This window comes from Hipposideros armiger, unplaced genomic scaffold (assembly GCF_001890085.2).
Source record: "Hipposideros armiger isolate ML-2016 unplaced genomic scaffold, ASM189008v1 scaffold_77, whole genome shotgun sequence".
NCBI classification, from domain to species: Eukaryota; Metazoa; Chordata; class Mammalia; order Chiroptera; family Hipposideridae; genus Hipposideros; species Hipposideros armiger.
Window position 1 is genome coordinate 468,230 of NW_017731427.1, and position 25,425 is coordinate 493,654.

Here is a 25,425-nt window from a genome sequence, read left to right on the forward strand (position 1 = left end):
TTTCATTTGTTTTATAATTATGTGCAAATTCTATTTTTATCCAATTCGTGGTCCTCCAACCAAAAAGGAAAACAACCCCCCAAATTCCCTCTTTTTAACTGCTTACCTCACACCTGCACAGACATAAGCTCACTGGGCCACAGGTGGACACGAAAACCCTACATTACTAATTTCTCACAAACGAGGGCTTCCGATAGAGACAGCCTGACATTTTTGGGGGGGCATTGTTTGCTTTTTGGTTTCAGTTTTAAGGGGGCACAGGGAGGGGGGGGCGTTCATTCTGTTTAAACACATAACCAGCCTTTCCCATTTTGCCATCATTTAGTTTGAAATAACTTCTGAGAACACAGTTTTAAGATATTTTTAAATACTATTTCAAGTTTCCTCCAAAAGGTCTCAGTGCTCTAAGCGTTGTCTACACTGGTGGTGAACACCGAGTGCCCAGGACACTTAGCCGGCAGAATGGACACCAGCACTGCACGGTCTCTGGGGCAGGGTGCGAGGCGTGTCACCCGCGTGCGGGACTGACCGAGCGGGGGGCCACCAGCCGAGCCCACAGCTCTCCACCCGCCTTCCGCTCACCCCCCACCCGGGACAGCTCTCAGTCACACGTGCGCAGGCACAGCCACCGCCAGCCCTGTGCTCTCTGTTTCAAGGACAAACCCTCTCCCCTCCCGGACCAGGGCCCCTTCCCGGTGTAGCGTGGAAGCCACGGGGGCCTCGGCGGTTATTTCTGTGCTGCTTTCTTTTCCTATCTCCTTCCTTATTTCCTCGCTGCTGTAATATGTCTCTCATTCAGCAACCACGCACTTTCGTTCTGTGGAAACTGTAGCAAGAAAGGGAATTAAATGCCTGTAGTTATGGGGCACGGCTAAACGCAGGCATTGTCTGGCCTCTCTCCACCTGGGAAGGTGGCGACTTGAAATGTCAGCTGGCCCCTGCGCGGAGGCCAGCCGCTAGCCACGCAGGTACTAGCTGGCAGCACGCACCTTCCCGACCGCGCTGATTGCCGCGTTGGCAGACAGCCACTTGTCTCCACACCTTCTCTCCCTCGCAAGCTTTTCATTTATCTAAGTGGAATAAAATAAAGCCCCTGCTGAGCACCCTCCTGGCACGCCGTCCTTCCCTAGACAGCAGGGTCGGGGCGCCCGGCGTGTGGTGGGGCGCGGGCTAGGGAGAACGTTCTCTGTCAATGCTCATGCTCACGGCCTGGAGCCGCAGGCCGAGGCCAAAGTCGCCGCAGAGTGACTGTCACACCGTCTCCCTGGGGAGCCTTCCAGCTTATTATTGTAGGTACCCTGTGACCTAAGGGGACGCTGACGCCTGCCGAACAGCCCATCTGGGAGTTCACATCCTGGGTGGAGAAGGCTGACGACTATCGGACGGTGGGCCACACTGTCCCTGTCCTGGTGACCGAGGCACCCCCGGCCGCCAGCCGATGAACGCGCTAAGTCTGGCGCCAAGTGAACCGTATTTCCCCGTGTTGTGAGGTGGGGTGGGCACCCAGGTGCCACTGGCAGAGGAACTGGCGTGGCCACATTCCGTGTCACTGTCCCCGCTGGGAGGCAGAACGCACCGCCCTGGGCCTGACACTCCCAGCGGTCGTCCACGCGGAGGGGACTGCAGGGCCGCACCCTGAGTGGGGGCCTCACTGAGCGGTCTGGGGTGGGCCAGACAGCGGGACCACCCTTACAGAACCACGGCCTTAAAGCACGTGAGGCCCTCGCGAGGACAGATGAGTCTTTAACGCCATCCACCAAAAATGCTCAAACCAAAGGCAGCCTCCCTGCGCATGGGGCTCACCTTGGGCCAAGGACGCCTCTGTGGGCTGTGTCAGCAGACACGGCTACAGCTCAGCCACCCGAGGGTCTGACAGCAGCCCCAGGAAGCAAAGGTTAAAGGGCGGAGGTCCGGGGTCTCAGACACAGAGCGAGGGCTCTCCCTGCTGAGCCCACTTGTGAGCAGGCGGACCTGAGCCAACGCGGGGCCGAGGCCTGCAGGGGGGCTGGCAGGGGGGCGCCAGGCCTCCCCCGGACACCCCACAGGTGCCCGGCCACTCCTGGAGCACAGCTGGGTTTCAATTCTTTACATGGCCCTGACCACGGAGTTGGACACTTGCATGCCCATCGTCTGCCTGTCCCTGAGTGGGGGTGTCGACACGAGCAGGCCTGTGCCCACCTGCTTGGCGGGCATGGACACGATGCCTGCGGCTGCACTGAAATGGGCGGCAAGGCTGTCGGGAGCCTCTGACATTCTCACTGCAACTGCTGGACAGAAAAAGCGGGGACGAGCGCTCCCCATGGTTCTGACAAACCTTTCTGCTGACTGATTACAGAAAAGGTCCTCGAGATAAAAATGTGTATTTCAAGGTTACACTTATTATCTTTTAAATTTTGTATTCTAGGAAACCTTGAAAATCAAACAGCACCCAGAGTCAAGTCTCCTACGTGGCAGAGAAGACGCCCGGCCCACCCTGCCCACCAGCTGCCGCCCGGGAAGCGAGTCGCGTACTTGCGGTGGCCCAGGTGACTTCTTGGCCAAGATGTCTCTCTTTGACTTTTCGTTTCCCTCTTTCCTATCTTTTCTGACCAAAATACGCCTGTTCAGGAGGCCATGGGGATGGACGGACAGTGTCCATCTAGACGGAGAACAATGAGGCTGTTGGCTGAAGTCACCTATGACCCGCCCCCTACACACTGCAAGCCACGGCGTTCAGCTGATGTGGGGACATCAGCCATTCGGTCCCCAACCACAGCCAGGCTTCTGGGCGCCGACCGCCTGTGTCCCGGGGCACAGTCTCCCATGTCCACGCCGAGCCTGAGTGTGTGGGGGAGTGGGGGCTTCTCAGCGCAGCAGCAGGGCCTGTGTGGGGCCCCAGCCCGGCCACCAAATGTCCTGAGGAGGAGGCCAGGACCTAACTATGTAAAAACATGCAGCCACCTGCTCGAGACGTGACAATGGGTTTTAAAAGGGAGAAACAGGAGAGTGTTAGGTGTCCCCACAGACACCCGGTGACGAGTGCCTGGCGTGGGAGCAGACCACGGTACCTGCACGCTGGGGTGTCCTCCTGCCGACGCCTTCACAGCCCCCCGGCTGCCCTCCGTCTCGTAGTGGGCTCTGTGGTGGGACTTGGGCTGCACCTCGATCCTCAGCTCGTAGGGTCCCGAGTGTGACGGCAGCTGCCAGTCGAGGGCAGGCAGGGACGGGCTGGAAGGGAACAGCAGAGGTTAGAGTCCCTCCCGTGCCTGTGCCGCTGTGGGGGGGGGGCAGCTCTGTGTCCCTCACCATCGGACGTGTCAACTTTCCATTGAAAAGGCCTCTGGCCTTTGCTTGGCTATTGCGAATAGCGCTGCAATAAACATAGGGGTGCACAATTTTTTTGAATTAGTGTCTTGGGGTTTTCTGGATAAATACCCAAGAGTGGAATTGCTGGGTCATAAGGTAGTTCCATTTCCAGATTTTTGAGATGCCTCCATACTGGTTTCCATAGTGGCTGCACCAGTCTGCAGTCCCGGAGCCGAAATGCCCATCGGTACACGACTGGATTAAGAAACTCAGCTATAAAGAAGAATGAAATCGTACCATTTGCAACGATATGGATGGAACTAGAGACTATTATGTTAAGTGAAATAAGACAGTCAGAGAAAGACAAATACCATATGATCTCCCTTATATTGGAATCTAAAGGAATAAATGAGCAAACTAATCAGAAACCGTCTGAGAGACACAGAGGAACAACTGAGGGTGCTAGTTGGGAGGGGGTGGGGATGAAAAAGAAGGGGAAGGGATTAGAAAGTATAAACAGGTAACTACAATATTGCCACAGGATGTGAAAGACAGTTTGGGAAATATAATTAATAATGTTGTAAAGATTCTGTAGGGTGTCAGACGGTCACATGTCTTGTTAGGGAGACCGCTTCATGGAGGGGGTAGAGGCCTGACCACCGCACTGCACACCTGAAGCTGAAGCTGGATAATATTGTATGTCAACTATAATTACATACACATATATAGTCACGGGACGTGGAGTGGAGTGCGGGAGTGGAGTCAGTGGAACTGTAACAGCTATTTTTGATGTCAGAGGGGTAGAAGATTAGGGGGATTATCACTTTGTGAGGGGTGTAAATGTCTAACTTAGTACATTGTTTCATACACCTGAAACTAATTTTAAAAAAAAAGAGATGAAAAAGAAAAGGACTCTGTCCTGACATAAGTAAGTGAAGTGTCTGCGAAGCCATTGTTCACGTGACCTCGGCGAGGGGCCCGTCGGTCCTCACGACACGACACGCTCCTGAGTGCGACGGACACGCTCTGCACTGACGGCCTCGCATTTCCCTTCCTCCTCAACAGGCCCCTGTGAATTATTTAACCCCCCTGATCAGGCAGGTTCCCGAACTAATCGAAGGTCTTTCTAGAATCAAGAGCATTGTACCTGGGACTGAGGCCCTGCAGGCCTGGCCCTCTGCTCCCACCTACCACCCTCTGGGACTCGGGGACCCCGGCCCGTCACTCGTGCAGACAAACGGGCCAGCCCTCCCAGCAGCAGCAGAGGGAACAGCTGTGCGTCCTCAGAGCCCATGGCGCCGGACGTACGCGCCAGCAGCCCCGTTCTACAGACGAGGAGATGGAGGCTTTGCCGGGCAGACGATCTGCCACGTGAAACCAGGCCTGCATGCCAACGGCCCTGTGCTCCCCACGGAGCGTGTGCCGGGTCCTGGCCATGGAAAGGCCCGCCTGCCTGCGCCGATGCCGGCTGAGGCCTCGCCTTCTCCCTCCTGGCAAATCCCACACGTGCAGCACAACAGGAGCCATGTGTCCAGTCTGTGTGGATGCGGCCAGAAGCCCTCAGCGAACCCTGCAAACAGGGTGGACGTCAGCCTGCAGCACCCGGCAATCAGGCACGGGACAGCCCTGGGGACAGTGGCCCCCGGCCCTCGGCCACTCTGCTCTGAGATGCGGGGACGTCCCCTCCGCGTGTCTACCCGGGGGCTTCTGAAAGTCCCTATGCCACCACCACCTGCAAGCCGGACTCTACAGAGGACACGAGGGTGACAGAGGTGACACGGCTGGAGCCCACCCTCTGCGTGTCTGTCTGCTCCTGCGTTTCAGGAAGACGCCAGGGCCAGCCTGTCTCTCACCAGCACAACCTCAGCCTCCCCCAACCTGACCAGAAAACACGGGGTGAGCACAGGAATGAGACGACGTGAAGTCACAGGCTGGACACGAGCGGCACCGCCATCAAATGCAGTGTCACCTCCGAGTGACATTACATAGCAGCCCAGTGAGAGCTTTCCTGATGGGGCGGCGCCGTGACGCGTGTGGCAGCTTCAGGGGCTGTGGCCGGCAGAGGCATTTCCTGGATGAGGTTATCAGCATCACCACTCCGTTTCCGGCGCCTCTGCCAGGAGAAAGGGGCGGCCACTGAGCGCGGGGCTTCCTGCCCTGTCTGAGGGGGTCCTGGGGGCGGGGACGCCGCCGGGCGGCCAGAGTCCTCGGGGTCCAGATCATAACGGCTATTTTACAGTGAGTCCCCCACCCCAGACACTGTGGGCGGTGCCACCGAGACCCCCAGACACCACGGCCCATGTGGCAGCCCCTCTGTGGACAGAAGCAGTGCGCCACTCACACCACGTTACGGTTCCTAAGCTGTGGACCTCAGTTACAAGGCTACCTGTTACTATAAACAGAAAAAGAAACAAAAAGTTAGGTCCCTCTGACTCCCAGGATATTAGAGAAGGAGGGAGGGAGAGAGAGAGAGAGAGAGAGAGAGGAGGAAGGACCGTCCTCTCCTCACAGCCGGGCTACGGGCAAACGGACCCTCTAAACCACTTTGCACTTGAACATCACAGAACAAACGGTGTAAATAATTTGCTCTTGAATCGCTGGACAGACTCGGCCTCACACTTTAAGGTGAGACTGGCTCACCAAATCACATTGTAATAGAGACAATTAAAATTAGTAGTTTTGGTGGGAAATGTTCAGCACGGATTTGGCAGCTCCACAAAAAGTAAGAATTTGTCTGATTCAGAAAAAGGCCTAAGACTGTAGCAAAGTGCCCACGGAGGGCCCCGCCCGTCGGGAGCTCCGGCCAGCCCTCTGGCCAGCCCTACCGCTGGGTGTGGAGTGTGAGTCTTTTTATATAAAAAGATACATGTTAACAAAATAAAAAATATACTCTGATATGCTGGCTTTTTTAAATTTGAGGATCACATTTTGAGCATCTGGCATATTCAGAAGTGGTTCACTCAAAGCGGCTTTGGTGTCCCCAGTTCACGGCTACTGTCAACACCAGCGACGTGAGCGTCCGGGCACGAGACCCCGGCTGCCTTTCTGCTCATCTCCTGGGCAGCGTCACGGCTGCATCCAAGAGTGTGAACAGCTGACGCTTGGGACACAGCTCCGGACGCCCCCAGGTACCGGCGGGCGGCACAGCACCACGTCCGTGTCTGCACGGTGCACCAAGGCCTCCGAGCTGCACCGTCACGTGACTCTGTGACACGAAGCGCAACCACCCATCACGCATCAGTGACAAATATAAACACGTCCACACCAGCAGTGGCGACACCTCTGCGAATCTCTAGGCCTCTACGTGTCCCGCAGGTGTGCATCTTCCTAAAGACAGTGTGGCCCCCGGCCCCCATCCAGGCAGACAGGCTGCTCCTCCAGGGTCTGCACGGGCCGCTGCGGAGGGACGCAGGGACGGTCACTGTCCTTAATTAACATCCGACTGTTGCCAACAGCGTTCACGGCTCCCTGGGACTGTGAGGGTCGTTCGTAAAGTAAGATCTCATGGTTTCATAAACCACGGGACATGGCCTTGCGAACATCACGTGAAGGGTAAATTCACAGAGCACAACACAGAGTCACCCGCGGGAGACGCGCTCCAGCCATCTTGGGTGCAGCGCTGGGAAACCCGCCTTCAGTCCGAAGGGTTCGGACGCGGCCCTCGCCGCAGGCCGCAGGCGCCGGGGGCTCAGGGTCCCCGCGGCTCCCCAGACACGCTCGCTTTCCTCCTGGGGCCCAGGGCCGGCAGGGGCTGCCTCGGAACGTGTCACTGTTGGGGACTCTGGCTGACGGGAACAGAGCTCTCTGTAACCCTCTGTGAATCTGGAATTCTTACAAAACAAAGTTTTTAAATGCCTGTCGTCATGGCTGGTACATGAGAACCCAGGTCACGTTACCCACAAATATTATCATCACCTCCCCGAAGAGGCCAGGAAGCTGCTGTCACATGGGGCCCCTGCCTCCCACCAGACAGTGCTCACTGCCTCTGTTTCCATCATGTGACCGCTGCCACTGCCACCCCCGGGGGCACAGGTGGCACTCGATGGATGGCGCCACGGCCCCGGCCCCCAGTGCCGGGAGCGCGGGTGGTCTGTGGTCACACGGCAGCATGGCTCCAGCGTGGCTGTCTCCTGTGATTCCCTGACCATGTTGTCCTCTCTGGGGGAAGCCTCGGTGACAACACAAGGGAAGCGAGTCACGCGTCCTGGCTGGCTTAGCTGTGCGTGGACGCGGCTCCCCGTGGGGAACAGCACCCCCGCACTCCCGGTCTGAATCACCCCGCTGCCGGAGCCACTGTGGCTGCCTGTTTCCCATGAGAAAGCCTTTCGTTTTCATTGAGCTTTTGTTTCCTTCACACAGAAAGTGTGAAGGAATTTTTTTAAACACTTACTTCACAGCCTCGGGCCGCCTACACACTGTGACCCAAAATCGGAGAGTCTTTCTAAAAGGTGAAGGATTCACAAACAGCTGCTTCCTTCCTGCAGCCCCACGGAGGGTCCGCAGTGAGGTGTCTGTCATCACAGCTGTCCCCCGTGTCACAGGACACCCTCGACTCGAACCAAGTGCAGCCTCGAGGGTCTCCGTGGGTGAAGACCGTCAGCTTCTCTGCGGCGTCCCCTGGGGAACCCTAGAGGCTCAGACGCACCGCTGACCACAGGAAGAGGCACGGAGACCCAACGCCTGGCTTACCTGGACGATGGTCACCTGTGACGGTGGTGCCGCGGGGTCACAGAGCCGTCCCATCTCCTCTCAGCCCACAGGCAGGCGGTGACCCCGCCGCCCGTGAGATGCCAGCACTAACGGGCAGAGTGGGCGCAAGCCCGACCTCCAAACCAAGTCCCCCCATTTAAACCTGAAAACCACTTTTAGGCCCTTTCATCAGCGACCAGAGAGACACACAGGCGTCTGCCTCCCGAGGGACGTGCACGCACCACTTTCAAAACACGAAGCCACCGCCCCGGCAACGTCCCCAGACTCAGCACTGATGTGAGAAAACACAGGGAATGCCGGGGACAGATGAGCACGCAGGCGACACGCGGGGCTGGTCTGGGGCGGGAAGCAGGAGAGGAAAGCCTGCCCGCCACTCAGCGACGGAGGGAGGGGCCTGAAGACACCCGCAGCCTGCACCTCGCTCGCTGCCACGAAGGCCCCGGTGATTCCAAATTGCCGGCAAGCATGGAGTATGACAGCTGATGGGTCACGATTCTAAAAAACGAGTCCCTGTCCCAGAAGGACAAGCCGGCATGACGCCTGGGGGTGGGGGTGCGAGCAGCTGGCCACGAGCTAGTCGTCACTGACGTCAGAGGACCCGTGGCCGTGTCTGCAATCCTCACGTGTCCACAGTTTTCTGTACCAGCAAGCGAACGGCCACAGGGGTGAAGTGACCGACCACCAGGGCGCCCGTGGCCGGAGAACTGTCGTGACCCCTTTCTCATTTATCGGCATTTTAAAAAATTCTACAGTGGAGGGCAGTCCTCGTGGAACCTCAGCTGACAGCCATGTTCCGCGTCCAGCCTCCCGCACCCCTCGCCCGCTGGGGACGCGCTGAACGGGAGCCACCGCTTCACCACGTGTGGGAGGCCCTTCCGAAATCCGCCTGCCCCCAAAAGGCCGCATCCGCACGTCATCTGAGCGTCATTCCCGCTGCGGGTCCCACCTCCCATGTCGCCAAGCACAGGAGTCTCAGAATCAGCGCTTTGAGCAAGTTCCTCAGTGGTTTGGGCGAAACCCTTTCAATTCTGAGCTTCCTGAGAGTCAGAGCCCATGTGCACTCACCACTCAGAAGGAAACTGTGAAGGCGTTTTAGGACACCGACACTCCTAAAGCTACAAACTGTGGACTTGGCAGGACTCAAATCCGCCAAAGGAAAGATAATCTTCGCTTACGGACGTTGGAATCAAACCGTTAGCACTTTCTCAGGCTTGGCGGCCAGAGGCCTCCTAAGCGTTTCTTGTTTTGTTTTTTCTAACTTAAAAGGTTACAAGGTTAGGAGCACAGCTCCGCCTGTGAGTGGGTGTGCCCGGGACCACCCGGCTTGGCCGCCCCACCTGCGCTGGGCTGGGGCTCGCCCACCGGGGAGGCCGCCTTCTCGCCGTCCAGGCGGGAGGCCCCTCCCCAGCTGCCTCGGACACCCCAGTAATTCGGGGGCTCCGTGAGACAGAAAGTTCTCTTGTCCAGAAACCTGTCCACATGGAGAAGGAGGTGCTCTGGGGGCCGCTTCCGACCTGGCGGGCTGAGGGTACCTGCCCTCTGTGCCTCCAGACCACACTGTCCAGCCCAGGAGGACGCTGACCCTCTCAGCGCTTATGCTCAGGCAGATCAGCAAAGGCTCAGGAGGCCATCCCCGTCCGACGGAAAGACAGACAGACAGATCTGTGGGAGGACCCCACGGCAGTGACGCTCTGGCCGTCCCTGTGTTTCTCCACCGAGCCTGCCGCTACCCAGTCAGCACACAGGTGAGGCTTTGGGACCAGCGTCCAGCCTGTGCCTCCCGGCGGTCACTCATACGAAGACCACACTTGGAATCACCCGCTGAGTGGAGGACGGGCACAAAGGAGCCATGAAGCGGACACACCCACGGACGGGATGTCACCACAGAGGGTGCTGGGACAGCTGGCGGTGGCCCCCAAGGTCACAGGGAGCCCATTTAGTTTCAGACACTCATGGAATCATGACCGCGAAGTTTAAAGCGAAGTCCTGTGGTTCAGAGCATGATGTGAGCTGTCCTCAGGTCACCTCAGGGCCGGGCACGAGTGGGTCCCTGCCCCTTGAGGACAGAGGATGGCCACGGCTGGGGGCGCCGCTGACACAGAGAGGGCCGATTCTCACACCTGCTGTTTGGAGCGGAGACCCTGTCCTCAGACAGAGGAAACCCCACGCCCAACAGGCACGGCCCCACTGGGTGCTGCCACCTCGCCACTGTGTCTCCGACACGCCAGTGAGTGACCGTCACGCCCCCGCGACACTCCTCACGCGTCTGCCCCTCACCCACCGCTTGCGGTAACACCAACTTAACTAAGACAGTGCTAGCTGATGTCACCTCCTCTCCTGGACCCTGCACACCTGCAGGGAGACCCCTTCCACGGGTCGGAGCTCACAGCCATCGCCGGAGCGAGAGGCCAGGCCTTGGGCCCTGACCCGCCTGCCTCGGAGCCCACAGTCCTCCTGGGACCACACCCCACACGGCCAGGACAGGGAGCTGGGGACCGCGTGGCTCCTCGGTCTTTCACCTGGCGTGTAGAACTTCCCGCGTGCCTCAGTTTCCCCATCTGTGAGGTCAGACTTGACCAAGCGCTGCCTCCACAGCCATGAGCTGCTCAGCCCCATGCTAGGCCCTTGGGGAGGGACACGTGGCTCTCAGCCACAGTGCTTGTCCCTAACAGCTCTGCAGAGCTCGGGCTCATGGAACCGGCCACCGCTGCGGGGGGCCTGCCCCACCGGTGCCACGGTCACCTGCGGACAGTGACTGTCAGGAGGAAATCGGGCATCAGGCACGCGGCTCGAGGACCTTCCGAGGCAGGTCCACACCACGTGTCATCAGCGCCTGGGTGAGTCGCCAGATCTGAAACAGCCACTTAGGTCTACAAGCAGCCTGCGCACATGGGAACAAGTAGACGGTCCACCCAGCGGGCTGCAGACAACGTGGCCAGGGCACTGAGCCCACACGGAGAGCCCGGACGGCTGCCCTCAGGGCGATGCTCTGAGCCCCTGCGGTCCCCACAACCCAGAGCCTGCGCCTCACCAAGGGCTGGCAGGTCCCTGCCTGTCGTCCACGTCTGCAGGTGGCCTCAGGGTTTGAGACACCCTGGCCTGAGCCCTCGTGGCGCTCAGTCAAACATAGTCACGTGGCCGGATGGCCCTTCCTGTCTGCACAACATCCTCACCGTGCACACACGTCTGTCACACGTTTGGTGGCACTCAGAGCACAGACCAGCCTGCACTGGATGGGAAACCAACCAACTCAAAGCTGTGTGTCACCCAGCCTCCAGGAGACGCTTTAACGTGGACAGCGCTGTCTCCCGATTAAATTTTCATCCCCCAGGTAGGCCCGCTATCTGGTTTCCGTGTTGGCCCAGCCCAGGTCTGCCGCAGGCGACACTCCAGGGGCACTTCCCACACGCTGCCCCTGGGAAAAGGTCTGAGCAGAAATCCCCCCTTTGTCTGCAGTCACTGACCCATGTTGTCCCTGGACGCGTCCTCCCGGCCAGAGCTCTCTCAGCAGTTGGAAGTCTCAAGGTTGGAGACACGTGAGGCTCCCGGGCCCTGGGACGTGAGGCCTGAGGCCGGAGTTCAGCCACAGCCCAGCGCACGGCATGGACGTGAGCAGGTCCAGGCCAGGGGCCGGTCAGGCCCGTGGCTGCGACTCTTCCGGCATTTGGATTATTCTAGGAAATCAGCCAGCATTTCAGGCCTCGATGGCTCGATTTAAGAATCTGAGTGAAAAGCCACAGAAATTCAAATTATTTTATCCTGTCCAGGAACTAGAAGCACTTCCTCTTTGCCTGGTAACAGACACTCACAGAATCGCATCAGAGAGAGGGAGAAAGGCCCACATCCTGCACGCTGACCTTGGGGGGCGCCCCGAAGGGCAGGACAGCACCCACCCCAGCCTCTGCCGCCCGCTCGCCGTCTCACGGGACACCTCAGGCTAAGCTCGCGCGTTAGAAGTCAGGACGGCAAAGCGCTTTCCAAGCGTCCGCTGTGAACTCCAGAACCAGAAACTACACAACCAGAAGCGAGCTGTTGGTTCTGAAAGGCTGTTCAGAGCCCCACACAGCTGGACACCCCAGACGGCCCAGGAGGTGAGGACCGGCGAGGCGTCCACGGGAAGGTTCTCACGCAGAAGCGGACACGTCGCTTTGTAAGCCATTCCCGGAAAACAACAGCCATTCTCCGGCCCCTCGACGCCAGCTTTCCCTGCAGAACCTCTAGAAGAGGCTGTGGCTAAGGTCTGTCTCTGGCCCTCACGGGGACCTCTGTCTGCGGGGTTCCCACCTGCCCCAGAAGGGTGCTTCGCGTCCTGGTAACAGGACACGTGTGTTTTTGTCAGGTTCCAGGCATCGCCAGATGCCATCCCCGCAGCCTCCAAGGGACAGAAAATTAGGCGGCTCTCCTGGTGCAGGGACCCTGCGGGGGCAGCTCCGGGGCCAGGTAATCACAGGCTTGAGTGCCGGCTGCACGTCAACAACAGGGGCCTGAACAAGCGTCCCCGACTCTGAGCCGGGTCCTGTCAGTGCTCGGGCTGTGCAGACACCAGCTGTGGCGCCACCGTCTCCCCGCACACTGGCGTCTGTCCTAAGGCTCACAGTCGGCGATTTCCTCTCGTGATGTGCAGAGGGCGTGTCCTTTCCGCCAGGTCGAGAAAAGACCCCCAGTGTGCTGGCCCCGACCAGGGCTCCCTGGCGGAGTGGAGGTGACCCCTGTGGAACGGCACGCGGCGGGAATTTTTACCCCCAACAGATAGGTGTATTTAATCTTACTCCAAATGAGGATAAACTCTGAAATATTCAGATAATTCATGAAATGCAATCAGGGTCAGCGGGAGCTTTTTCAGATTTTGGAAGCTACCACGTCTGCACAGCACAAAAGTTACGGATCTTACTAAAATCATCGGTTTCATAGCCAAAAACCTAAAATACACGGATATGACCTGTAGCTGGCTGCTTGGGTCGCTAAACCCATCGTCCAAGTGAAAACGGCTCACGAGGCCCCTTAGAAAAGGAGGCCAGGTACAAAGCTGAGGCTCGTGCACAGGAATTTCACTGGAAAACAACCACTGAGAACCCACATCAACAATCGCCTGCCTTTCTGGCCTCTCTGCTTCTAAGTCTGTTTTCCTCATGTGACTCCGCCTCTCAAGGCGAATTCGGAGATGACATTGGGCGCGGACAGCTGAAGACAGTGACGCCTCAAACGCTGCACGTTTCCACGAGCCTATCGTGAAAGGAAACCTGCCCAGGACGGGCGCGCCCTCACACGTGGGAAAGAGCTGGTGACACACAGGCTCCCCTGACACCTCACTTCCTGTAGGTTCATGTGAAACCTTCTAAAGCCACCACCTCAAAATGAAGACACGCGGGTCAGTGTCCTCTGAGCGCCCCCCGCCCTGCAGCCTGGCGGCCGTCTCGTCAGCATCCCACCCGCAGGAAGGACTGAACACGCCGTCCTGAGGAGCTCACGGCCTAACCTAGACCTGCAGCCGGATTGTTTACGGGGGGCTTGCAAGTCCCCTGCAATTTCTGCACATCTCCCAGCTTTAAGAACAGAAGCGTCATTCCGCTCAACTGTAAAATAAGCCTGAACTCTAGAACAACGAAATCCTACCAAAGACTGTTGTGAGTTTCACAGACAGCTTCCTCAGTTGCAGCAAGAAATCAGTGCTGTTCTTGGACCTGTGGGCCTGCCAGGCGGCCCGCACGGAGGCGGGTCCATAAACGCTGTGCAGATGAAAAAGCCCCCAAGAGAGAAGTGAGCCCCAACACGCAGATTCCGTGGGGAAAGCCCAGCACAGCACACTTTTCACTAACGTTCCTTTTCCTGGTGGGACAGAATAGGACGTGCACACAGGCAGTGCGCCGGGAGGGGTGGCTTTGCCGTGACAAGTTCTCCGGACTCTGGAGGTCCCTGCAGACTAGACCGTGTGCGCGCCAGCCGCGTAGCCGGGACCTGCTGACGTCCTGCTGCGCTGGCAGCACCGTCCCGAGCAGGAAGCCTGCTCGCCCTCTCCTGCCGGCAAAACAGCTTCACCTCCCCCTTCCACGCGGCCCCCGCTGCCCCGAAGCACCAGCTGACGGGATCACATGGAAACACATGGCAAGGACCAGGAAACATATTTTGGTGTGGAACCAGGACAGTGCGAAAGGTCAGCTTCCAACCCTCGGGGGCAGTTTGGTGCCGTCCATGTGCTTTGTTTGCATTAACGCAGGAGCATCACACCTCACTCGGGCCCTGCGACCAAGAGACAAAGCGCAGTCACGTGCCACCGAATGGCCGTGACAAGACAAGAGCAAGCTGCGCTCCGAGGACAGAGCAAACGCAGGGCTGCTTACAGACGGCCGCCGACCACCCGCCAGGAACACCCACAGGAGCCTCGAAGGGAGGGGCGAAGGGGCCACTGACAGGCGCCTGCCGCCGTCCCCGGGAGGCCAGGATGGGTGTTTGGGGCTGAACTACGTGCCTCCAAAATTCACAGGCTGGCGTCCTGACCCCAGGACCTCAGTATGTGGCCTTGTGTGGACTCGGGGTCTTTACAGAGTGATCACGTTAAAGTGAGGCCGTTGGGTGGGCCCTGATCCAGCACAGCTGTGTCCTTGTCAACAGGAGAACTTTGGGCACAGGGACAGGCACAGAAGGAAGAACAGAGGAGACACGGGCGGGAGCCGCCTCAGCGGCCTGGGGCTCGGACATCCTCCCCGTCTGGCATTTTGTCACAGCAGCCTCTCTACACCGAACACACAGGCTTTACCTCCATGTAAAACTTCTTTAAAAACCCTGATGCTACACCTACCCTCACGCTTCGTCAAGTGCCACATTGATTATGTCACTCTGTTCTCGACGTCAAGATGGAGGTCCCATCACGAATAAGTACAACCTTCGTGGTCCATGAAAACTTTGAAGGTCACAAACTGTAATATGTGTGCGAGTCTGGGCTTGAGATGGTGAGCTTCTAAATATTCTTATTTTTATTTCCATAAAATTATGAAGATAGTACAGCAGGCACACACTGTTCTTAAATGCTGTAAGTGCCTCCAAATGGATTTTTAAAATTCCCACATTGATGAATTAAACCCAGGCTCTGAGACACATTTGTTTTCATGATGACTTTGAAAAGACCAGAGTTTTTAACGTTATCGTATTGAAAGCAGGCAAAGGGACAGAAATGCGGACGCGTCCCAGTGCAAGTTGAGAAAAATCTCGCTGAATCTCAACTGATGCCTCTCGCCATCTGATGGCTTTAAAACTGTCAATCCTCATACTGTTTCTTCCCCACAAACTTTCCGAAGGGAATCGGGGTGTAGCTGGCTTCAGCCAGTGCCTCGAACTAAATCGCCCACCTGCCCCTCTGACCACATCGCCTGTGGGTCAGCTGTGGACAGAGCAGGGCCAGCCCTCCCGACCCACTTCCCATCTCAGGGGCGCGCGGCCAGAAACTGGGGCCTGCTCCTCAGCCTGACTCCTTCTCACGAAAGAGGGACCAGGAGGAGCCAGCCTTCAGCCTCCGGGGCCCGAGGCCACACGCACGCGCCTCTTCCCGGGGAGGCGGCCGCGGCCCTGTGCCACTCGGCACCGTGCACTGGCGGCGTGGGGACGTTTTCACGCCTGATCACAGCCCTGCAGCGGAAAGCTCTCTGCCAGGGGTCGTTAGTGGCCCACCTGTTGGGAAAGCTGTTTAGTTAAAAATAAAAACACGGGGCTGAGTAAGTGGGCCCCGCGGAGCACGGCAGCCCCACACACCATTAAGAGGAAAAGTCAACAGCCCGCGACGCGGAGATGGAACAGGCTGGAGCCCTGTTACCAGACTGCGGGGACCTGCGTCTCCGGGGAGGAGGCGGCAGTGCTGTTCTCCAAACTCTGGCAGGGCCGCGGTGGGAGCTGGGCTGCTGCTCTGGGGACCTGCAGAGCTGAGGCCCCATCTGCACCGAGGCAGCGACAGCAATTAGGCGAAAGGGACGTGGGTGAGCAGGGAGGCGAAACACAAACAGGAGAGGGACCGTTTGGTTTCATAAAAAACAAAACAAACGCTTGTTCCGGGCAGATGCTGGGGTCCGAACCCCCAGCCTCAGAGTCTGACCTTATTTGGAGATGGGCTCTTTAAAGAGATAATTAAATGAAGCTGAGGTCTTGAGGGTGGGCCCTCATGCAATGTGACTGTGCCTCATAAAAAGGAAACGTGTCACAGAGACACGCACAGCAGTGCCACATGACCCTGATGGGGTGACGTTTGTAAACACAAGGGATGCCAAAAATTGGCGGCAGGCCCCTGACGCTGGAGAGGCTGGGCGACTCCACCCACAGACGGTAGCCCTGAGGCACCGGGCCCTGCCCTCCGCCTGGGGGACAAGCCCACCTGCCCTCCGGTCCGCCCCAGCCATTCACTCACCTGGTGTAGGACGTCGGGGACCGGGGCCGGGCCCACTGGTACGGGTGCTGTGGCACCGACAGGTACTGGTCGCAGAAGGCGCCCTTCCGGATGTGCTGGAAGGAGGGGAACTCCTCCGGCGGGAAGTCAGACGGGGGCGGCGTGGTCCCCAGGTCCTCGCCCACAGGCTCCACCTTGAGCGCCACTGAGGGAGAGTGGTCCAGGGCGGTCTTGCGGGCCTTGACGGGGACGCCGTCGCCCAGGTCCAGGCTGCTGTCGGTGCTCAGGGCGTTGATGGCGGCCACAATGGCCGAGCTGGTGTACTGCGTGGTGTTGCCCAGCCACGTGTCATCGGTGACGCTGACCCGCGGCGAGCTGTGCGGGGACGGCGTGGGCGAGTGGTGCGGGGAGCAGGAGAGCTGCCGGCCGTTGAGGCCATACTTCCTCTTGTTGCAAGGGGACGACGGCCGGGAGGTGCGGGCCCCCAGCCAGCTCTCCTCCGTGACGCTCGTGCGGGGCGAGGTGGAGGGCGAGTGTCTCGGGGAGCCCAGCAGGCTGCAGGCCCCCAGGCCACGGGGAAAGCCCTCCTCGGCATCTGTGGTCTTGGGGGACACACAGGGGGACTGCCACGGGGACGTCTGTGGGGACGCGTACGGGTATGAGTAGTTGGACTCATAGGATGAGGCCTCAGAGTTGCAGCTGCGGGAAGACAGACTGCTGGCCGGGCTCAGGCAGGAGGGGTCGCGGTAAGCCTCCAGGTTGGGCAGGTTCAGGGTGGCCGTGGAAGGGGACCGTTTGGAGTTGGGAAGGACGTCTTCCACCTCCACGTCATGGAAAAACTGGCTGCTGCCGTGGTGCAGCCCCAGGTAGGACGTTATCTCTATGCGAGGGCTCTCCAGGGTGGGCGCCCCGCTGGGCCTAACGTGGCTGGAGGACAGAAAGTAGCCCGAGGGCCCGCCGTCCACAGCCGCTCCGTAGCCCGAGGGGTGGCCCGCTGCCACCACAGCCGGTGCCGACGTCTGCAGGTCGTGGCATGGAGCCGGCAGCGATGGGTGTGCCGTGGAGAGGGGCAGGCCGGGACTGATGTTGGAGGGCGCATAACTGTAGTGCTCTAGAAGGGCAAATGAAAAGGAGAAGGCAGCATGACCAGGAGGCATCACACACACAAACCCACGGCCCCGTGACCCCCAGGATCTGGGGCCATCGTCCCCGCCTCCCAAACAGCTCAGAGCACCAGCCCAGCCCTGCTCGGCAACGCGGTCCCCTCGGCCCCTCCCAGCCCCCGCCCTCTCCTCTGCAGCGCACAGCCCCTCTGCGCCCACACTCGCTGCCCACCGGCGGCCTTCTCCCCAACACCCTTCCTCCAGGAGCCGCGTGCTTTCTCCTGCTTGCTACTCAAAAGCTGCCCCCCCAACCACCTTGACCGTCAGAATTGCAACCCCCCCAGCCCAATGCTGATGTCACTGTTCCCCGGTTCACTTTTATCCCTTAACGTTTATCGTGCTCATGTGCGCCATCTCTTTCTCCAGCAGAAACTAAGTTCCCTGAGGGCAGAGCCTTCGCCTGCCTCCGTCCACTTTGGTTTCCTGTTGTCTTCAGAGCCTCGGACTGTGCCTGGCACCAAAAAGGTGCTCAATTTGTTTAACAGATGAACGGGTGGATGAATGGATGGATGGATGGATGGGTGGACAGATGGGTGGGTGAGTAGGTGGGTTTTAGACACACAGACCTGGACATCTAAAGAGACTTTACTAGGCTAATCACTGTTGCGCTGCCTAAATCACCAGCTACAAAGAAAACACCTCGAGGACTGAATGGAAACACAGATTCTGGGGTTTCTCCCGTGTAAACTCCTGGTGGCTCATGGCCCAGGAATCCCTTAAAAACAAACAGGTGATGCTGACGCACAGCTGGGTTTAAGAATCGTCATATGTTAATTATAAAACAAAATATTTTTAAAACTCATCACGAGTGTAATTAATAATTCCGGGCAGGAAAGCCGCACTCGTGGACCTCCAGTGCGCAGGCTTTTCTACCATCTCGGCCCCGTGCTGCGGTGTGTGTAGAGATGATACCCCAGGCCTCTGAATAATGGAAACGCACACCTGGAAACCCGACCCGGCCCCAGGCCAGGGCGCTGGCTGGGAGACGCTCGTTTGGTGGCAGCGCCGTGGTTTGGACCCCACATGGGCCAACACCAGAACACGCAGGGTCTCCAGGCGCAGCTCACACCCATGGCACTCACCACCGGAAACGGTGCAGCGCCCCACGCAGGCGAGGCCTACTTCCGCGGTAACTTCCAGGAGCAGCCATCGGCGGCCGGCTGCGGCAACCCGGCCTCCATAATCCTCGCTATCAAGCAGCCCCTGCTTTTCATGGCCCTCAATTCCCCTGACAGAAATGCTGTTTGCTGTTCCCAAGATGGCAGGCCCGGCCCCTCCAGGTAGCCTGGGGACAGCGCACGGCCCCCTCCAACCCGGCTGTCGCAGGCGGCCTTTTGGGGAGCACATCAGCGTTCCAGATGCTCAAAATCGGTGCCAGGTTCCAAAAAGCCCCCGGGGGACACAGAGCCATGACAAGGAAAACAGAACGGGGACTGAGAAACTTCAGACGCTGCAGCGGCAGGGTGCCCCCTACTCAGGACGGCCGCGTGCCTGACGGCTTCTCCAGCCAACCGCCCACGGTACCCTTGTCCTGAAAGCCTCTGCCCCCACTCTCTGAGTCTGCCCACATGTGCCCCAAAACCAGCAGGACACTGGGGACACACACGTGAGGAAAGTGAGGCCTTCGCATCCACAGGGCAGGGACCAGGGCAAGGCCTGACCCCAACGCCAGGCCCGGCCTGGCCTCCCACACCTGTCCATGGTGGCGGGACGGCCATGCCCATGTCACCGACATTCACTGGGACCCCGGCTCCCACCAACACCCTCATGTGCTCACTGAAATCAGATGTTAAAAACTTGATTACAGTTTTTGTAAAAATCAAACCAGAAGCTAATAACCCTGGAAAGGCACTTCCTGGAGGAGGTCAAAGGTCCTCGGACGAGGAGATGGCATGGGGGCCACAGGCTGCAGAGGCCCCGAGCACCACAGTGACCTCTTGGGACAAGTGTGGACCTCACTGCCTCAGCCCTTCCCCCGCCTGGCGTGCGGGTGCCAGGCCGTCCTCCCGCAGCCCGGTCTGTGACAAACCACTACAGAAGGCGCCCGAGCTGGACACGGAGGAGGCCGGGCAGGAGCAGGGCGAGTCCCAGGGCCTGGGGACGCCACGAGGCCGCGCGTTCCCGTGGACAGGAAACCGCCCCTCCGCGAGGGTCGCCCAGCACGGCAGGACCGCCGAGGGGGCTGCAGCCCCGTGAAGGCAGAATCGCCTCGGGCACCCAGGAGACTACATGCTACTCTGTATTTCTTATGAGATTCGCCTTGGCAAAATAGTGTTTCTCTGTATCCCATACGAGGCAGTGTGCACCATTACATGTGTGTTACGTAGACATATCTACCTGTGTCCCAGTCAGGTGTCCTCCCCACAGGCTGGCCCAGCACCTCCCAAACCTTTCCAACCAGAGCTGCTGGTTAGAAAAAGAACACCCGTGTTCCCGAGGCCTGCAGGTGTCAGCGGTGCCCACGGGACCGCAGGTAAGTCAGCCGTCAGCCAGTCTGACCAGGAGCAGGGCTGAGGGGGGTGGGCGTGCAAAGCTCCGCCGAGGAATCGTGTGACTATGGTGATGACTCACGATGGGGCCACATGCTATTAACGAAGCAAGCGTGAATCCGTATTACACGTGTACAGGGCGGGAGTTGTAGTGATCAGACTGCAGTGGCCTCTCTCTGTGTGACCTGTTTGACACGAGGTGTACGTCAGGGCGGTGTCTGCCCGCCTTCTACCCTGGTGGCTTTTCACTAGTGACCAGTGGCTGCCTCCTGGTCCCCCACGTGTGCAAAACGGCCCGGGGTGTGCGTTTCTTCAACCCAGCCGGCCTTGAGCACCCCCTTTCCGGTTGTCCTGCCCACTCGCTCCCCCAGGTCCCTCCTCGGCCTCTGCCAGCCCTGCGGTCAGGCCTGCGCCGGGTGGTCACCCGCAGGGAGCTCGCTGGTCTCTCCCTCGTCCTGACACGTGCGCTCTTAGCCCACTGAGGCAGAGCCGGACGCCGCGTCCTGTGGCCTCTGCTCCCCTTCTGCTTTTGGGGTGGAAGACATACCCGCAGGGGCCCCCGCACAACCCCCAGCCACAGGCAGGGGTTTCCAGGCAGCTGCCACAAAGCCTGCACAGGACAAACTCTGTTCCCTGATGGCTGTCCTCGAGGTGGCAATGTCCCCATGACAGGGACAAGCGTCCCACCCTTGCAGATGGAAGAGGCCCTCCAGGCCGGCTGCCTGTGTCTGAGTGAATGAGCCCCCACATCACAACCTCGCTGCACGCGGGCCCACTGTGTGTCCAGAGCACACGGGTGACCTCACAGGCCATAAAAAGGGAATTTTCTCTTTAGAGAGAAATCACCAAATGCAGCAGACGCAGCACCAGGCACGGGGTTGACGGAAACGTGGGGGGTGTGGTTGTGAGCAGCGGGCGAAGCCCGACCGTGTCCCTCCCCTCCCCCCGCCACACCCGGGGGCCGGGGCCCTGGGGAGGACCCTCCCCACCAGCACCCGCCCCTGAGGTGTCCAGGTCCTTCGGGAGGTTTGGGACAGACCCCTACACCTCCTGCCCGAAGGAGGAGAACGCCACGCGGATGTACGACTCATTTTAAGACAGAGCTGATCCCACAGTTGAACCACTGTTTGTTGACGGGAAGGTAATTCTGAGAATTTTTTAAAATGCCAGCAAGTAGCAGAGCAAGTCTGGGCCCCCCCACCTGCCGCCCACAGAACTCTGCTGGGGAAGGTCCTGGCGAAACGCCGGGGAGGGGGGGGGCGGGCAGGGTGAGGGGCCTGACAGGCATCTTCCTGGAGCTGCCAGCAGAAACGGGCCTGTGGACAAGGCCCGGCCGCGTGAGGGGACGTGTGAGGGCGGCCGCCCCCCGGGGGAGCGCAGCGCCCACTGACAACCAGAACATTCCACGAGGGGCTTTCATTTAAACGAAAGTCTGTCAGTAACCATGAGTCAATGAGTTAAAGAAAAAAACCACAAAACCATCATTAGAAAACATGGAAAGACTCACCTAAGCACGGCTTCTCCTTAATTATAGACAAATTACGAAACGAAGGCCTCAGAGGCCTGAACCTCACTGTGCACACACCGCCGAGCTGATGACGGGTTCTCTATAGAACAAAAACACGACGAGGCAGCGGTCCCAGCCTGCGGGGCCAAGTCCCCCGGGCCCAGCCGGCACCTGTCCCCTCCCCGCCACCGGCTTCACGCCATTTGGTTTTATTACCAACCTAAGCCATATTCAAATCTGAATTATTTAACTATTCAAAGGGATCACATTTACATGGAATGAAACTATTCCCAGTAACCTTCCTGACAGTCCTGAGATGTTCAGGCCGACTCGTGTCACGTCAGGAACCACAGAAGCGCTCGCTCAGCACCCATTACAGTCATTGTCTGCTGGCGCTCCTGGCACCTGGCCATCTGCCAAGGAGGGCCCATTAATAAAATGGTGACAGGGCAGGTGAGCTCAAAGCAGCAGCAGGAGTTTAAGCAAATATTATGGAGAGCCTATTCAAAATGGTTCACTGTAACAGAACTAGTAAAAGTGGGGCTCTGAAGACACACACCCCCCCCTTCCTCTCTGATTCTCACTGCTTGTCACCCTCATGGCAGGAGCACCGTGCAGGGCACTCTGGGCACACACGGGCACCAGCGAGGGTGCCGGCAGCCAGCAGGGCGCCCACCACGAATGCCACGCTCAGCAATCAGCAAGTCAGGGTTGTCAAAACTGCCCCGTCTCACTGTGAGAAGTAATTTGTTTCAAACTATACAATTGTATTATTTCTGAACAACCACCAGAAGAACACGTCCACGTGCTTTCTGTTAGGCCGAGCGCATCCGGCCATCCCGGGGACCACCAGGCCGGGCGCTCCTGGGCCCAGACTGGCCGCACTCGCATCCGGCTGGCGGCGGAGGCCCTGTGTCTGCCAGGCTGTCAACTCCAACAGAACCGCCACCTCTACTCACTATCCGTCCTCTGAGCTCTCACAAACTCTGCAAGATGCTCTGACTTCGATTTTTCATTTTAAGGGGTGTCCCCGTTAGTGTTTGCTGGGGTTGAACCTCAGGACACGAACCTTGAAATAGAACTGGAAAGAACCTGACTGCCAGGCCCGTCTTTCCAAATGCCGGGCCAGACCCCTGTCCACAGGACAACGGGGCCGGCACCCACATGGCAAGATTATAACTTTGCAGGTCATGGAAACCAAAGCAAAGCAAAGCAAACCAAAACACGCTCAGTGTTCACACCTCGCTGTTGGCAGCTCTGGGCTGAGCAGCCAGGTGACAGGCAGACGGACGGCTTCCGAGGGCATGGTTGCCCAACGACCTGCCAAGAGAAGGGTGCACCCAGGCGACAGGCCTCGCGACTGCGGCCAACATAGTGACGGGCTGTAGCTGAGCACAGCGGCCCTCCCGAGGGCCTCAGGGCCACCGACCCGCCTGCCCGGGCCTCACCCATCTCCCCTCAGGCCTCCATGTCTCACTCTGCTTTTAGGGGATCAGAAAGCATGCGAGGTGTCGTGACTCGCACCAGTCTTCCTCTGACAAGCAGGACACAGGGTTCAAACACCCTCTGCACATATAACTGTCCTTAATGGAAACATCTCTGCAACTTTGGACAATCTGAGGTCGGCGGGGCCACGTGTATTAAAGATATACTCCTTGTCCTAAAACGTCAGAGGCTCTGGCTCCACATCTGTGTTCAGTGTTCCCAAGGTCCTGCTGCTGGGTGGCAGTCCCAGGGCAGCACTGACGGGCAGAAGGGCAGGGCCCGTCTCTCACGTCACCTTCCCCACACTGAGACCGGACCTGAGAATCAAAACGCCCCCAAAGACGCCCCTTTCGATGGGAGCAATGCCTGCTGAGGGGCCGCGAGGTGGCCCGAACGCCCGACTGCTGGGGAGACTCCAGCCGACTCAGAGGCTGGCCAAGTTCTTCCCGAGTTGCCAGGGTGACAGTCCTGGCAGCGTGGGGCTGGCCAAAATAACTGAGCAAACAGGAGCCCCACGGGAAGCAGGCCACGCCCGCCTCCCCGCTGACAGCACAGCAGCTATTTCCTGAGGGGAACAGCAGGCCTCTCCTCAGGCCGCCACCCACCTGCCTCCCACCCTGAGGGGAGCCCAGCACCCAGCCCTCTGCCCTTGGGGTGGTGGCAGTGCAGACATGAAGCCCCGTGCAAACAACACGCCTGCCCGGCCCAGGGCAAATTATTTTTAAAATTCTTTCTCCCAACAAATGCTTACTGACTGTCTATGCACCTGCTGGGCCCTCAGAATAAAGAACCCCAAGACCCAGTCACTCCCTGAAAGTAACAGGTAAGATCGGAGCCCCGTCGGAGCCACAGCTGAGAGCACGAGGCGGCCTGAGGGACAGGGTGGCAGAAGGCCACCCATCCACGGAGCCCAGAAGGCCAGGACACCGAGGACACTGCTCTCAAGTCAGAAGGAACCGTGACAGAGACGAGCGACCGGGCTGCCGGCGGTCAGGGCTGGCCTCTCTTCAGACAGAGTGCCCGCTCGTGGTTCAGTATGATCCGTAAAGCTCTGCGGTAGGGGCTTCACAACCCATCTCCGTATTAGTCATTTGTTCACATCCAGGCTCAGTCCAGAAATCATGTGAAGCTGTTTCTATCACTCACTAAGAGAGTCAGGGAATTTAATGTAACAACTTAATGTAATCATGTAGTAACCATTATAATGTAATGTAAAAAGTAGTAAGAACAGGCAGAAAGGGCTTTGTTCATAATTGCCAAACCATGGACGCCACCGTGACGTCCTTCAGCGGGTGATGGATGAAGAGGCTGTCCAGGCGGACAGCGGAATATTACTCAGCACAAAAAAGAAATGAGCGGTCAGAACACGGAAAGACACAGACGAGCCTTAAACGCACATCACTAAGTGAGAAGCTGATCTGAAAAGTTACATACTGTCTGATTCCAACTACGTGGCATTCTGGAAAAGGAAGCCTATGGTGACAGTAACAGGGTCAGTGGGTGCCTGGAGTGGGGGAGGCAGAGGGGTGGACGGGGGAGCACAGGTTTTTAGGGCACTTGAAGCCACTCTGTGTGACACTGTGATGGTAGGTATGTGTCCAAGCCCACAGACTGTACACCATCAAGAGTGACCCTGTGGACTCTGGGTGACAGCATAGCAAACGTCCGCCTCTGGTGTGGAATGCTGATGGTGGGGGGGCTGCGGTGCGTGGGAGCAGGGGGTGCCCGAGAAATCTCTGTACCTTCCCTCAATTTTGCTATGACCCTAGAAGCGCTGTACATATACTGTTAATAAAAAACAAGGGAAAAGCATGAGTGTCTCTCTCAAAAATATTTGAAAAAGGAATGTTTTCCAGCAACTCCTTTCCAACACCGTGACCAGTGAGGAGCTGAGCGTCTCCGCCTGGCCAGCTCTGCCCAGAGCTCTGTCCGGCCGCCTGAGGCCTCCCCTCCCCGAAGCCTGGCGGCCGGGCCCCAGGTCCTGGTGGAGGCCTTCCCTCAGGGGGCTTCACTGCGACCCCTGGGAGATGGGGGCCGGGCAGCTACGCAGTGAAAATGCAGATGCGTCAAAGCAGCCTGAGACCCTTCCACAGCCCGGGGGAGCTCCTAGTGCAGGACAGGCGTGCAGAGGGGCCCGGGAGTCGGCCTCTCAGACTCCAGGAGCCCCCTATTACGCGTGGCCCCCACCTCTGCTGTACCCCTGAGGACACAGGATGTGTCCCCGGGGCCCCAGACAGCCCAGTAGAGCAGAGCAGTCTGGCCAGGACGCCCCGCACCCCGCAGAGAGGCCGGGAGGGGTTGGCACCTTGCACCTCATCAGCGGTGTTTGTTAAACGAACTGAAACGGGACTGGGCTGGAGGGAGAGCTTCCGACGGAGGGGACCCGGGAGGCGCCCGCGGAGCCGGGCCGAGCAGAGG

General features: G+C 58.7%; 1 protein-coding gene across 4 annotated transcripts in view; it reads right to left on the reverse strand.

Annotated features, from left to right (window-relative positions):
• The window catches only part of NFATC1 (nuclear factor of activated T cells 1), a 105,384-nt gene that overhangs the window by 70,604 nt on the left and 9,355 nt on the right, over positions 1–25,425 (reverse strand). For all 4 annotated transcript variants that reach the window (XM_019643384.1, XM_019643383.1, XM_019643385.1 and 1 more), the window contains exons 2-3: positions 16,385–17,474; positions 3,048–3,207 (exon numbers count right to left, since the gene is read on the reverse strand). In XM_019643384.1, coding sequence (XP_019498929.1) covers positions 3,048–3,207; positions 16,385–17,474 — 1,250 coding nt within the window. The remainder of the gene's footprint in view (positions 1–3,047; positions 3,208–16,384; positions 17,475–25,425) is intronic.